Source organism: Syngnathoides biaculeatus, chromosome 11 (assembly GCF_019802595.1).
Source record: "Syngnathoides biaculeatus isolate LvHL_M chromosome 11, ASM1980259v1, whole genome shotgun sequence".
Taxonomy (NCBI): domain Eukaryota; kingdom Metazoa; phylum Chordata; class Actinopteri; order Syngnathiformes; family Syngnathidae; genus Syngnathoides; species Syngnathoides biaculeatus.
Genome location: NC_084650.1, coordinates 10,997,681 through 11,012,038, shown reverse-complemented (window position 1 = coordinate 11,012,038; position 14,358 = coordinate 10,997,681). Strand labels below are relative to the sequence as shown.

At 45.0% G+C, this 14,358-nt stretch overlaps 2 protein-coding genes across 2 annotated transcripts; both read left to right on the top strand.

Moving 5' to 3' along the window:
• The first annotated feature begins 945 nt into the window (after window positions 1-945).
• LOC133509027 (girdin-like) lies at window positions 946-3,605 on the top strand. The gene is made up of 4 exons (XM_061835658.1): window positions 946-1,355; window positions 1,830-1,923; window positions 2,567-2,668; window positions 2,752-3,605. The coding sequence occupies exons 2-4, from the start codon at window positions 1,854-1,856 to the stop codon at window positions 3,603-3,605; spliced, it is 1,026 nt and encodes a 341-aa protein (XP_061691642.1). The 5' UTR covers window positions 946-1,355; window positions 1,830-1,853.
• A 548-nt stretch (window positions 3,606-4,153) lies between these two features.
• On the top strand, window positions 4,154-7,638 carry LOC133509026 (C-type lectin domain family 4 member M-like). The gene is made up of 5 exons (XM_061835657.1): window positions 4,154-4,172; window positions 4,861-6,087; window positions 6,162-6,304; window positions 6,716-6,825; window positions 7,027-7,638. The coding sequence occupies exons 1-5, from the start codon at window positions 4,154-4,156 to the stop codon at window positions 7,160-7,162; spliced, it is 1,635 nt and encodes a 544-aa protein (XP_061691641.1). The 3' UTR covers window positions 7,163-7,638.
• The last annotated feature ends 6,720 nt before the right edge of the window (window positions 7,639-14,358 follow it).

Sequence of the window (14,358 nt, the reverse complement as noted above, 5' to 3'; positions counted from 1 at the left end):
ACACAATCAGGGATGGGCCGAGAAGCTCGGTCATCAGGGAGGGGCTCAGTGTGGGGGCAGTAACTTTCGCAGTGTAGCCCAGACTTCCCTCCCCAGCCACTTCATAGTCTCTCCAGCGTGTCCCAGGGTCTTCCCCGGGGTCTTTTTCTGGTGGGACGTGCCCGGAAAACATCACAAGGACGGCGTCGGGATCAGATGCCCCGGCCACCTCATCTGGCTCCTCTCAATGCGGAGGAGCAGCGGCTCGACACTGAGCCCCTCCCTGATGACCGAGCTTCTCAGCCCATCCCTGATTGTGTCCCGCTGCTATTATTTATTTTTGTTCCTGGATGGTGGATTTTGCGCTTACACTTGGAGATGAACTTTGGAGTCCGAGTGCGACATGAAAAATGTGTTTTTGTGTGTAATGTTTTTTCAAAGTAATATTTCCATATTTTGTCCACTAATAGAAGTGAAACATTTGGTAACTGAAATGGCTCGACTTTGAGCCCCTCCCGGATGACCGAGCTTCACACCCGTCCTCTAAGGGAGAGCCCGGACACCCTGCGGAGGAAACTCATTTCGGCCGCTTGTATCCGGCATCTCGTTCTTTTGGTCACAACTCACAGGTCATGCTCATAGGTGAGGGTAGGAACGTAGATCGACAGGTGAATCGAGAGATTGGCCTTTCGACTTAGCTCCCTCTTTACCACAACGGACCGATACAAAGTCCGCATCACTGCAGACGATGCACGAGTCCATCTGTCGTCTGTCTTTAAGTGCTAAATCTTGTTAAATAGACCTTCCACTGACTTGCGGTCTGATTTTCAGATGTCAGTTTGAGCTGCAGTTGACCATTTTCTCGTGTCTTACAGGACTGCAGACGAATAAAAACATTTTGCTGCTAAAGCTAGGGACACACGCAAGCTAGCACAGTTAGCACGATACAGCTGCCTAAATCACAGTCAAAAGTGGAAAAATGGCGACCTCGGGGCAAATGTTGTTCCGAATGGCAAAGCAAAACCCAGTTTCTGTGGGGAATGAGCATGTTTACACTTGAACTTTTGGGAAGACGGTTTAACTTCTGTCCCTCGACCCGAGCGAGGATTTGAAGTGAGGCCAAACGGGAAGAGAAAGTTCACGTTAAGGCTGGATCGAGCAAAGCAAGGAAAAGAAACTCGAGCGCTTCCTCAGCAATGGCGAATGGAAGGAAGTCAATGAACTCCACTTGCACAGATCATCAGAAAGTGTCAATATTTCCAACCAATCACAGCCCAGATAACTTCCTGCTTCGGGGGGAAGATACATTGATGAATTTGATGTGAAAGCAGATCCCACTCAAACGTTTTACAGTTTTCTACCGTCACAATTTCAAGGTAAGAGCTTGTTTCATGGTTTTATTACGGTCGAGTGTAAATTAAATATCGTGAAACGTCGCGTGTCAAAGACATAATTGTGAAAGTACAGAATTTCAGGGCATTCATTCAATCAGGAAAAAAAAAAAGAGGAAACATTACATTTATCGCATCCAGAAATAATCCAGTCAATGTTTCATTTCACAAGCGAGACAGCAAAAACAATTATGATGTAAGTTCAATTATTCAAGAGTACTATTTTCAAACAAAATAAATAAAGATTTTTCTTGGAATTTTGTTGTCTGACATTTTTGTATGAACGGCACTCAATGTTGAAATTAAAAATTAATATTTTAAGATGTTTATTCACTTTATTCAAACTGGTCATAAAGTTGAAAAATTTCACTTCCTATTTCTTTCACCAAAATCAAAGGAGCAGATATTTGAAATTTGTGACAAATGACTACGTTCTTTTTTTTTTTTTTTTGCATTAAGCACCAATGACGGAAAACTCCAAAAATGGATTCCATGGAACTCGATGACTGCGGCGAAATAAATGAGTTGAAGATGCGAAGGGTCGTCACCGAAGGTAAACGGAGGTGACATCGCAACTGTTTTAATGTTAGATTATAAATGTAATTATTTAGTGATGCCTCGGTCCTCGACCACAATCCGTTCCAGAATACGGTTCGAAAAGTGATTTGTTTGAAAACCGAATCGATGTTTCCCATTACAATGAATGGAAAAAGAAATAATGCGTTCCAAGCCTAAAAAATTTGCCTTTTTAAAAGCTTTTTTTTATTTTTTAGCTTTTCCTGATAATAAACTGCATAGGAGAAATACATGTATAGTTTATATTTCAGGGTTTTTTTTTGGCGGCATGGGAATACACAACAAAGCGCGTCGTGGGTCATCTGATCTGGCTTTGCACAATATGTTATTTCCGGGTTTTGTTTGGGGTGTTCGAGTACCGATTTTCATTTGATAACAGAAGAAAAAAAAATTTCCAAATTGAACCCCAACCCGGTTTGTTCAAAAATGGGGACGTTCGAGAACTGAGGCTTAGGCTTTACTATATATATATATATATATTTCCAATAAGTCCCTCAAGTTTAAAATATATATTTTTTCAGTTTTGTTTTTTATTTTCTTCATCAGAGATGTAACGTCCACAAAAAATATCATGTTGACGTTGCTGTAAAATGATAACATTTTGCCTTTACTTTATTTAGTGAATTTTCAACAAAGAAAGAAGCCCTCCAGATGTGTTACCGTGTGTCTTGGTTTGCTGTGCGCTGTCTCGCTGGCCGCTAACGTTGGACAATTCGTCTACTGTACGTCGCCCTGAAAACGTGCAAGCATGAGTAAAAGTTTTGTTATTTTTTTTTTTTAAATTGGTTTTAATTCATTTCCACAGACGAGATAATTCCTGGTTTTTCAACGGGGGACTTTGCTAATTCTGAACAAGCGACACAAGACCTCGATCCCAACAACGTCGTCTTTCCCACAGACCACATGGAGAAAAACCAGCTAGAGGTCGTGTTGAATAACATGACCAGCAACAAAGACGAGTTACAGGCCAGTTACGAATCCCTTGTCAAGGACAAAGACCAGTTGCAAAACAGCTACAATTCTCTGGTGACAGACAGAGATAGACTCCTCAGCTTGGAAACAGTTTGGACTGCCGAAAGAGACGAGTTGAGGACCGACTTCCAGAGCGTGAAACAGCAGCGTGATCGGCTGCAGGCTAATTACAGTCTCCTAAAAGGGGAGAACGAAGTGCTACAAACCCTGAATCGTGCACTGGGGACAGACAAAGACCAGTTACAGACTCGTTACGATTCCCTTCTTAAAGAGCATGCACGCCTTCAGACCAGTAAAACCACTGTGGCTGCTGAAAGGGATGAGTTCAAGTCCCGCCTACAGAGTCTGAACAATGAGAGAGACCAGTTGCAACGCAATCACTCTTCATTGAGAACCGAGATGGACCAGTTACAGGGCAGGTACGAGGCCCTCGTTGGAGACAAAGACCAGTTACAGACTCGTTGCGATTCCCTTCTGAAAGAGCATGCACGCCTTCAAACCAGTGAAATCACGGTGGCTGCTGAAAGGGATGAGTTCAAGTCCCGCCTACAGAGTCTGAACAATGAGAGAGACCAGTTGCAACGCAATCACTCTTCATTGAGAAGCGAGAAGGACCAGTTACAGGGCAGGTACGAGGCCCTCGTCGAGACAAAGACCAGCTACAGACTCGTTACGATTCCCTTCTAAAGAGCATGCACGCCTTCAAACCAGTAAAACCACGGTGGCTGCTGAAAGGGATGAGTTCAAGTCCCGCCTACAGAGTCTGAACAATGAGAGAGACCAGTTGCACGCAATCACTCTTCATTGAGAACCGAGATGGACCAGTTACAGGGCAGGTACGAGGCCCTCGTTGGAGACAAAGACCAGTTACAGACTCGTTGCGATTCCCTTCTGAAAGAGCATGCACGCCTTCAAACCAGTGAAATCACGGTGGCTGCTGAAAGGGATGAGTTCAAGTCCCGCCTACAGAGTCTGAACAATGAGAGAGACCAGTTGCAACGCAATCACTCTTCATTGAGAAGCGAGAAGGACCAGTTACAGGGCAGGTACGAGGCCCTCGTCGGAGACAAAGACCAGCTACAGACTCGTTACGATTCCTTCTTAAAGAGCATGCACGCCTTCAGACCAGTAAAACCACTGTGGCTGCTGAAAGGGATGAGTTCAAGTCCCGCCTACAGAGTCTGAACAATGAGAGAGACCAGTTGCAACGCAATCACTCTTCATTGAGAACCGAGATGGCCAGTTACAGGGCAGGTACGAGGCCCTCGTTGGAGACAAAGACCAGTTACAGACTCGTTGCGATTCCCTTCTGAAAGAGCATGCACGCCTTCAACCAGTGAAATCACGGTGGCTGCTGAAAGGGATGAGTTCAAGTCCCGCCTACAGAGTCTGAACAATGAGAGAGACCAGTTGCAACGCAATCACTCTTCATTGAGAAGCGAGAAGGACCAGTTACAGGGCAGGTACGAGGCCCTCGTCGGAGACAAAGACCAGCTACAGACTCGTTACGATTCCCTTCTTAAAGAGCATGCACGCCTTCAAACCAGTAAAACCACGGTGGCTGCTGAAAGGGATGAGTTCAAGTCCCGCTACAGAGTCTGAACAATGAGAGAGACCAGTTGCAACGCAATCACTCTTCATTGAGAACCGAGATGGACCAGTTACAGGGCAGGTACGAGGCCTCGTTGGAGACAAAGACCAGTTACAGACTCGTTGCGATTCCCTTCTGAAAGAGCATGCACGCCTTCAAACCAGTGAAATCACGGTGGCTGCTGAAAGGGATGAGTTCAAGTCCCGCCTACAGAGTCTGAACAATGAGAGAGACCAGTTGCAACGCAATCACTCTTCATTGAGAAGCGAGAAGGACCAGTTACAGGGCAGGTACGAGGCCCTCGTCGGAGACAAAGACCAGCTACAGACTCGTTACGATTCCCTTCTTAAGAGCATGCACGCCTTCAAACCAGTAAAACCACGGTGGCTGCTGAAAGGGATGAGTTCAAGTCCCGCCTACAGAGTCTGAACAATGAGAGAGACCGGTTGCAACGCAATCACTCTTCATTGAGAAGCGAGAAAGACCAGTTACAGGCCCGTTATGAGTCCCTCGTCAAAGACAAAGATGTATTACGGAAGAGCTACGATTCCCTCATTCAAGAGAAACAACTTCTGCTCGCGAGCAAAACCAGTGTTGCTGCCGAAAGAGATCAGTTCAAGTCCCGCTTCAACAATCTGAAAGATGAGAAAGACCAATTGCAACGAGACTGCGCTTCACTGAGGAATGACAAAAACCTGCTACAGGTCCGTTACAGCTCCCTCGCTAAAGAGAAAGAACACCTTCAAACCAGTAAAACCACCTTGTCCGCTGAAAGAGATCAGTTTAGGTCCCGCTTTAACAGCCTGAAAAATGAGGCTGACCAGCTACAACGCAATTATTCTTTGCTGCGAAACCAGAAAGACCAGTTACAGACCAGCTATGAGTCTCTCTCGAAAGAAAAGCAGCTTCTCCTTGCCAGTAAAACCACTTTGTCGACTGAAAGAGATGACTTCAGGTCCCGCCTTAACAACTTGCAAAGTGAGAAAGACCAGTTAGAACGCAATCATTCTGCACTGAGAAGAGACAAGGACCAGTTACAGGCCCGTTACAATTCCCTTGATCAAGAGAAAAAACTTCTACTTGCAAGTAAAACCACTTTGTCAAACGAAAGGGATGAGTTGCGGTCCCGCTTCGACAGTCTGAAAAATGAGAAAGGTCAGCTACAACAGAGTTTTTCTTCGCTGAGAAGCCAGAAAGACCACCTGCAGACCCGCTACACCTCACTCGTTCAAGAGAAAGAGGCACTTCGAACCAATAACAGTCACGTGGCTGCTGAGAGAGATGTCTTGAAGTCCCTCTGCAATGACATTAAAGATGACAGAGAGCATTTACAGAACAATTACACTTTGCTGGAGGCTGAGCGAGACCAGCTGGGAAGAAATAACAAAGCGCTTAGCATAAGTGAAAGGATGTGTCGGTCCTGGTCCTCGCTGCTACAAAGTCAAAAGAAGCATATTCAAAAGAACTGGGAGACTCTGCAAGTTGAATACGAGCAGCTACGCAGAAATCAAAGCAGCCTTGAGGCACAAAGGTACGAGCTGCAGAAGAACGTGGACAAGATGACCTCCAAGATGAGCTGTAAGACCACCACGGACACCGATCCAGTGACCTGATTGCCTTATCAATCCCTCAATTTTGTTGACAATTTCTAGACATGCTCTGTGGGGTCGGCTGGAGAAAGTTTGACGGCAACTGCTACTTCGTGTCAAGCTCTACTAAGAACTGGGTGAACAGCAGACAAGACTGCATCAGGAAGGGAGGCGATCTGGTGATCATAAACAGCAAAGAGGAACAGGTGGGACAGAGAGACTCCAACATAAAGGAAGTGTTGAATTGGTTCTGTGGGATCCTTTAGTTAAGAAATTTTGATTTGACTCTTACTGCGCACTGTAAAACTACTGCGCCACACAAAGGTGGCTGGATTGTGTCCTGGGGCTGCTTTTCTACATCTGGCACTGGGTGTCATGAATCTGTGCAGGCCCCAATGGAGCGTCAAGAGTATTTAGGCATTGCCAAGTGAAAATGTGCTGCTTGATTAGATTGTCAAAATGGATTTTTGGCAAATTCCAGTCGTGTCCGTCTCAATGTATTCCAACGATCACGTTTTTTTCCCTCTCATAGAGGAACTGTCTCAACAATTTCATACACGTGTACTTCCTTCAACACGAGCATACTGACGGTGCACGATTGTGGTCTTCACAAACAGGAATTCCTCGATGGTTTGTTGCAGCAAGGCCAGCACGCGTGGATTGGTCTGAGCGACCAAATCGAGGAAGGAACGTGGATTTGGGTGGATGGGACGCCGCTCACCACCGCGTAAGTTTGCACATTTTCAACGTGTCGGCATATCCGAAGAAAGAACTTTCACTTCCAGGTTTGATTTGACTTCGTTCTGGGGTGGGCTGGAGAAGTAAACAAAGAACTTTGAAGGGCCGCGTGATGCAACATGTACAGCACACGTTTTAACGAATGTGTTTTGACGAAGTGGTTTTTTGTGTTTGTTTGTTCCACTAGTAGGTTCTGGAAGAATGGTCAGCCCAACAACAACCGGAACCAGGACTGCGGTGAAATCCAGAGAAAGTCCTTGTTCACGTACGGAGGCTGGAATGACGATATCTGTTCCCTTAGACAACGTTGGATTTGTGAGATTTGAAGACAACAAGTAGCTTGAAACATAACCCACGGGACTCTTTGGACGGCACATCTTTTATTTGCGTGTTATTCAATTCAACCGAAGAAATCATTTTTGGGGGTCCAATTTCAACAATTTTTATATACAAATGAAAACATGATTTGGGTATATGACCCTCACCCATATTTCCATGAATATTCTTGACTTCTATGCAAAGTGTTCACTAAGCATGGCAATAATTTTTTTCAAGATTTATTCTATGTTTGGTTTTAATTCTTAAATAGTATGAATTTGTGTAAATTACATGAATTTTGTTGAGTTATTTTCTGTGAAATATTTGCTGCCTACCGGCCAGGATGAGTTGCTAAATCTCAATAAATATTTTACCTCCTTAAATAAAAGGTTGAATTTGATTCGTAGAGTACATTTCTTAAAATATTACTATAGTATGGTAAAAGAAATCTTCGAAGGCCCGCAAGGCCTCTCTGTTCAGCCAGCCACTGCATATTTTGCGTGTGTATATATATATATATATATATATTTTTTTTTTTTTTCATAAAATGAGGACTAGCAGAAATGAAATTGGATGAATGAAATCAAATGCAGTTGAATCCAATTTTAAAATTTACAACTTAGACCCCCCCCCCCCCCAAAAATTAAATTCCAAGTCAATTTCAACAATTTGATTCTAATGAAGACAATCAATTATGTGAATGGACGAAATGAGCAAAATAAAATCACCATTTAAACAAATTGTTTTAAAACTTTTATCCCAGTGAATGTAAAGCAGGACACAATGTGATTGAATACATCCATGCATTTCCTTTGCCGCTTATGCTCACAAGGGTCGCGGGAGTACTGGAGCCTATCCCAGCTGTCAAGGGGCAAGAAGGCGGGGTACACCCTCAACTTTTCGCACTCCTTGTGAGGGTAAGCGGCTAAGAAAACGGATGGATGGATGGAATGTATGATTTGAAAACCAGAGAGGAAATCAGAAAAATGAAAAGATCCTTCATCTTAAATCTTCATAAGGACAGGCGTTATTGGCCCATTCCAACACTCATAAAAAGTAAATACATATTTGTAAATTCACCGTTTTAAGATTCAAAGTATCTTTCATTTTACAGAGTAAATACACTAGTAAGTCTTTAAAACTCCATAGTATATGACAGCCCTGCTATATATGTTTTTAATTTTAGACCGAGTACACGTATGCATTGTATTAATTTTGGACAGGAGGGCAAGTTTACGGCTGCAATTCAGGGTAACACCACTAATCACCAGCAGGTGTCACTGTTGCATTGCTTTAATTCTCCGTGCTCACGTGTCACCCGACACGTTATTGAGTTCGTGATACAGTCAAAAGTTCATTTGTTGAATATTAAACACAACAAATACTAGCCCATCTTAAAATTGTCTCTTAAAAAACTGCAGTTTTCCTTGAAAGTACGCGCGTGTCCTCTCCCGAGGACAGTTGCTGTGTTCTCAGAGTAAAATCGATGCACTTTGGTCTGCTTCAAAGATAACGGAGTGTTTTCCTCCAGGGATTGTCCTCACCGAACGTTCCACAAAATTGTCTGTATGTGTGCGTGGGTTAGCGTGCAATTAATCTCGCCCTCAAGGCACCAAAAGCAATTTTGCGGCGTTGAGATTTTTAGCAGTAGACTCGAATACCTGTGGAACGAACGATCACAGAAGCGAGCAGAGAGGATTATGTCATTTCATCAATGCTACTCAGATACTGAGACAGACGTATTGAAAGACAGACATAAAAGCAAAGCAAAACACATTTATTTACGTAGCGCATTTCATACACAAGGTAAGTCAATGTGCTTTAAAACAAACAAACAAACAAACAAACAAAAAGACAAAACAATTAAAACAGGGGAAAAAAACAAAAAATAAAAGTATAATGAAAAACAGCGTACACTGCAAGAAATATCATTAAAATTAGAAGATGGAAATAGTCTAAAAAGAAGAGTTTTCAAGCTGGATTTCAAAAGATTCCCACTTGGGGCTGACGTGGTTTCCGTTGGCAACTTCGTCCGTTTGTGTGCAGCAGAGCGGCTAAATGCTGCTTCACCGTGTTTGCTTTGGACTCTGCGCTCCACTATTTGACCTGAGTCAGTCGATCTCAGAGCTTTTCCTGGGTTGATATTCTGCAGGCATTTCTTTCATGTATTCGGGACCGAAACCATTTAGTGGTTTATAGACCAGTAGAAAAGCTTTCAAATCTATTCTAAAACTGACCGGAAGCCAGTCAAAGGACTTTAGAATTGGAGCAATATGCTCTGACCTCTTTGTTCTGGTCAGAACCCGAGCTGCAGCTGTTTTTGGGGAGTCCAGTCAGAAGACCATTACAGTAGTCAAGTCTACTTGAGATAAAAGCACAGATGAGCTTCTTCTGGTCTGCTTGACACATACGAGCCTTCAATCTGGATATGTTCTTCAGATTTTGTTGAAAGTCAGGTCAGAATCGATCAGGCACCAAGGTTTCGGACTTGGTCTTTGGTTTCTCAAGATAGTGAGTCCAGTATTTACGAACTACAAACCCGCATCACAGAGAATGAAGCCGGACGGTTCGCAATAACATCGATCAGTTCTTTACATTGAGCCATCGCTTTTAAAACTGCTCCGACGGCGCCCGCCGTTACCTGGGGATCCCTGTCGGGTTTGTCAAGATAATTGCCGCGAAAGCGCTACCGCCGTGCCGTTAAATATACGCAGGAAAGAAAAGAAAATCCCTGACTGGAGGCCAAAAAAGGAACCCTTCAAGCTCACGATTGGACTACTTCAATCTAGCGATCACGCGTCACGAATGGCAAGCAGAGGTGGGGGCGGATCCCCGAGGCACGCACTACGCCAAAGCCGACATCAGATGCATTTACGGTATCGAATCCCCCGTTGACTGCGAAGCGCTCGAAGGGAGCATAAATCACGAGCTGCACTCAGACTCCAGCCTCGAGCTAAGTTTGGAAAAAGCCGTTTACTGGTGACACCCACTTTCAAGGACGAGGGCCTTCTCCTTATGAGATCTGACAGAAGTTTTACAATCGGGTCGCGTGGAAGGGAGGAATTTATTTAGAAAAGAAAAAAAAAAAAAAGCCATTCCACTGAGGTCGCGACTTGTGCAGTTTCCAACCCTGAACTAATCTGTGCTGCATGCTGCGCGGTGAGCTTTCCACTCTGCAGCGTAGTAGCTCATGTCATCGTTGTTGAGTCTTTAATTCCACGTGAAATCCTAGAGACCGCGCGGCGTAGCCTAGCTTGTTCCACTCTGGGTTTTCCGGCCTGGTGACAAACTTCGCACGGAATTGTAAGCCCTGAGAAGTTAACCTCGCTATCGTCCATTCAATAGATGTGGGAATTCTTTTGGTCTGTCTCCGACCCCCGACCTCTCGAGCAGTCCGTCGGCCTTTCGACCCTTTACGACAGACGGATGTGACGTCGGCCCAGCGGCTGGGGATGCTGCTTTGTGCTGGAAATCCAGCTGCGTTCAGTTCCGGGCAGAGGACACGCTCGTTCTATTTTAGGAGCTACTGCACACGTGCAACTTTTCTGGAAACGGAATTTTGCGGCCCAAGGGGGAATCCTGCCACAAATTAGATTTAACAAATGAACTCATCATGAACCATTCATCCTGTTTGTCTTCAAATACATACTTCGCATACGGTACCCTCCAAAAAGACTGGAACAGGATTGTTTCCGACGGCTTCTCCCTTCAGTCTCCTCTTCATGAGGTGAAATGCATGCTCTATCGGGTTCAGGTCCGAAGACTAACTTAGCCAGTCTAAGAGCCTCCACTTTTTCCCGCGATGAAGACCCTTTGTTGTGTTGTCGGCAGTGTGTTCTTGGTTATAGTCTTGTCGCACGACGAAGCCTCTCCCAATTTTCCAGCGCCTTGCTCAAGGTAAATCTCGGTCTCATGAATCCAGAAAACCTTTGTGGCTCATCTCTGTGCTTCTCTGCAAAACCCAATCCGGCCTTGCGATTCTTTTTGCTGATGAGTGATGATGTGGCCTGTATATTTCTTCTCTGAGTCTTCGAACGGTGGATTGCGATACGTTGACGGTCGGCAAACAATTTTATCCGGCGCGTTCAAGAAAAATGCATCGAAATTAATCGGGAGACGCTTCATCATGCAACAAGACAGGGAGCTGATTTCACGCAATTTTGCAACTGCCATTGTGCGCACCTAAATGTTAAGTTGAAGGTTGAGTGACTTGTTTGCTCCAAAAGTAGCGTTTGAAAAGTAGGAAAGCACAGCCCCGTCCCGTTACACGTATTAACAATGAAAAGCAAATCTCGTTTTAAAAGATGTGCGCCCGGAGCGTCCGTAACGGCCGATAAATGTACTTTTACTGCTCCTCCATTCCCGGCGATGGATATAAGATACGAGGTATCCCTCTCCGTCGCGACATTTCTCATGCAGTATCCACGCCGTCGGAATGGCGGGATCACCTTTCATCTTTTTCTTTTTTTTTTTTTCCTGATTGGTCCTCTTCGCTTGGCTGACGCGGGAAGTGTGTTGTCAGCACTTTCACACACACACACACACAATCGTGGATCAGGTGCTCTGCGGTCGTCGCCTTGGGAATGAATGGTTCTTTGTGTCATGGAGCCACAACAGAGGTGGGAAGAAGTACTTACGCTAAAATATAATGCCCTGTCATTGTCCAAGCCGCTTATCCTCACAAGGGGAAAACTGCTAGCTTCGGGCAAAAGGCGGAAACGCACCGTGAACTGGTCGCCGGTCGGTCACGGTGCAGATATCGACACCATCAGGGAGCGGGAAATCGATCCCACGCTGCCTTGCACATAAGGCAGGTGTGTGGACCACTACACCATCAGTGACATGCTAAGATATGTGTATTCAAAGATTGAAATATTGTATTAGCTTCACGAGTAAAAAAATCTTTTGCAGTGACTTGTGAGGTATTTCTCATGTCATCAAGCTTTCCCACTCATCGCAAAGGACAAGAACAACGCAAACGAATTCAGCTCTCCAATAAAATCCGAACCTTGGCGCACTTTCGCCGGCGAGCACGATTCCTCCGTCGCTCCACGTCAGGGCCGTTGCGTGGCTCGCGGCCGAAACAGTCGGCGGCCGCTGGATGAAACATCTCGTGAGAAAGTTGTGCTGCGGTAACGGTCAGTGGTTTTTTTTTTTTTTTTTTTTGGATGACGAAAGGAAACGCTGTAGGGGGGGCGTTTAGGCCAAAACATCATCACGTAGTCGGGGGAGCAGAGGCCTCCGTGACGCGCCAAAGACCAACGTTTGATCGGCTCGAGTGCTCTTCGTCATGCGTCGCAGGCACCACTTGCTGAGGCAACTTTTTGGACTCACCGGAATCACGGTTGACTTTCTTCACTGACTTTAGTTAAGTTTTAACGCTGACAAAAAAAATAAAAATAAAAAGGAGATTCCGTTGGACCGGGAGACTGACTCGAGTTCGCCGACTCAAGTCAGAAAGCTCCAAAACTCAAATGATTGAGTTGAACCCGAGTTAGCGGAACCAGCGGAAATACAGAAGCTTTACTGACTTTGAAAATGTTGCATTGTGAGCTGCGACGGGCTCTTTGTGAGGCCAGCCGGGCGGGCTGTTAAAACCGGGCCTGTACCTGTGACTCACTGACCACACGTGTCAATCAGAGCAGAGGAATGCGGTAAACAACGCTTGTGTGGTCGCACGAGACGTGTGGAGGCTAACGGCGTCGTCATAACAAGCACGGTGCCTTTATGAGTCCTGACAGCTCCCGGGGGTCTTCGCGCTCGGCCCTCAGGGGTGGTAAAAAGCCGGTTCGGGTTGGAGTCTGGCCTACAAATCCTCAGCGAAACTGAATACATTTCATACTGTATATCAAAGTGATTCGAGCAGATAATGCAAAACACATAAAGGTGGAAGGTCCGAGAGAAACATTCACACCATTGGCATGCGCACTAGCTACTTTCATTAGCTCAGCTAGGCCTTGTCAGTCGGAGAAAGGCTTAACTAGCAAGCAAGAACTGTCGCGCTTAGCGGTGGAGACAGAAAAGGTACGTGAAACGCAGGAGAAGTGGATTGATTTAACAAGGAGGGGGGGGGGGGGGGGACAAACGATGGAGGAAGGGTTGAAAAAATATATAAATAGGAACACATCAACCCTGACCGGCGACAAACAAACCAATGAACAGAAACGACAAATCGAATGCAAAGAGACTGACGAGAAAACAAGACAGACCCGGACAAGGAAGCGAGGAAATGGAGCGAGCCAATTGGCTGACTCACACAGACCAGAACTGACGCCACCGGGTGGCGACAAACACACACTGAGCACACAAGAACACGAGAAAAAAAAAATCAAAACTGAAATTGAACAATTTGCAACAACAGTTTTTAACTAAAAACGTCAATGCATCCGCCCCTCCCCCCACTGTAACAACCACAGCAATTCAGTTTTTCTCATCCAGTAGAATGAAACACTGATCATAATCTGAAAATGGTGTGATAATTCCCCTGAATGCCAATAATTGTACGTTCTGTTGGCTTTTTATAACTGCGCTTAAATCTGTATTTCTTTCTCCTCAAAGTTGCACTTTGGGAGAGGCCAAACTGATTTTCGCTGTTCCGGTGAGCTCCAAATTCCTCCAAGCGCGTGTTTTTATGCGTCTAAAAAGACAAGTAAATCATCTCACTGCACGTTTCCAGTCAGGAGACGACGTTGAAAGGTTTCCACCCCGCGACACGTTTAAGGGACTCCGTCGGTGCGAGGCTCATCCCGCCGCGTTCAAAACTTTCCGCTTCCTCCCCTGTGTCGTAATGAACTGTGACTTGAAGGCACGTTACCCCTATTTGACGCGATCCACACAGCCGGCTGATGAAACTCAAAGCTGGCCGCGAAACGTATCGGACTTCATTTTTTTGCCATCTCGGGCAAAATTGGAAAAATGCTTTTGGGGAGAATGTCAAACGTATATTTCATCTTTATTTGAGAAGCACTCTGCCTCCGTATTGTCTTTGTTCATGGACTGTAGCTTTAAGTGCTCAATCCTGTCAAATTTAGAGCAGTGATTCTCAACTTTTTATTGGACCAAGGCACATATTTTGTTTTTGAAAAGTCTCACAGTACACCGACAAAAAAACTTGCATACAATTATGTACTTTCTGTCATTAAATAGAAGAGGATTTATTCTTTTCGCCGGCACGGATTGATGAACAAAGATCCATTATGTTTCT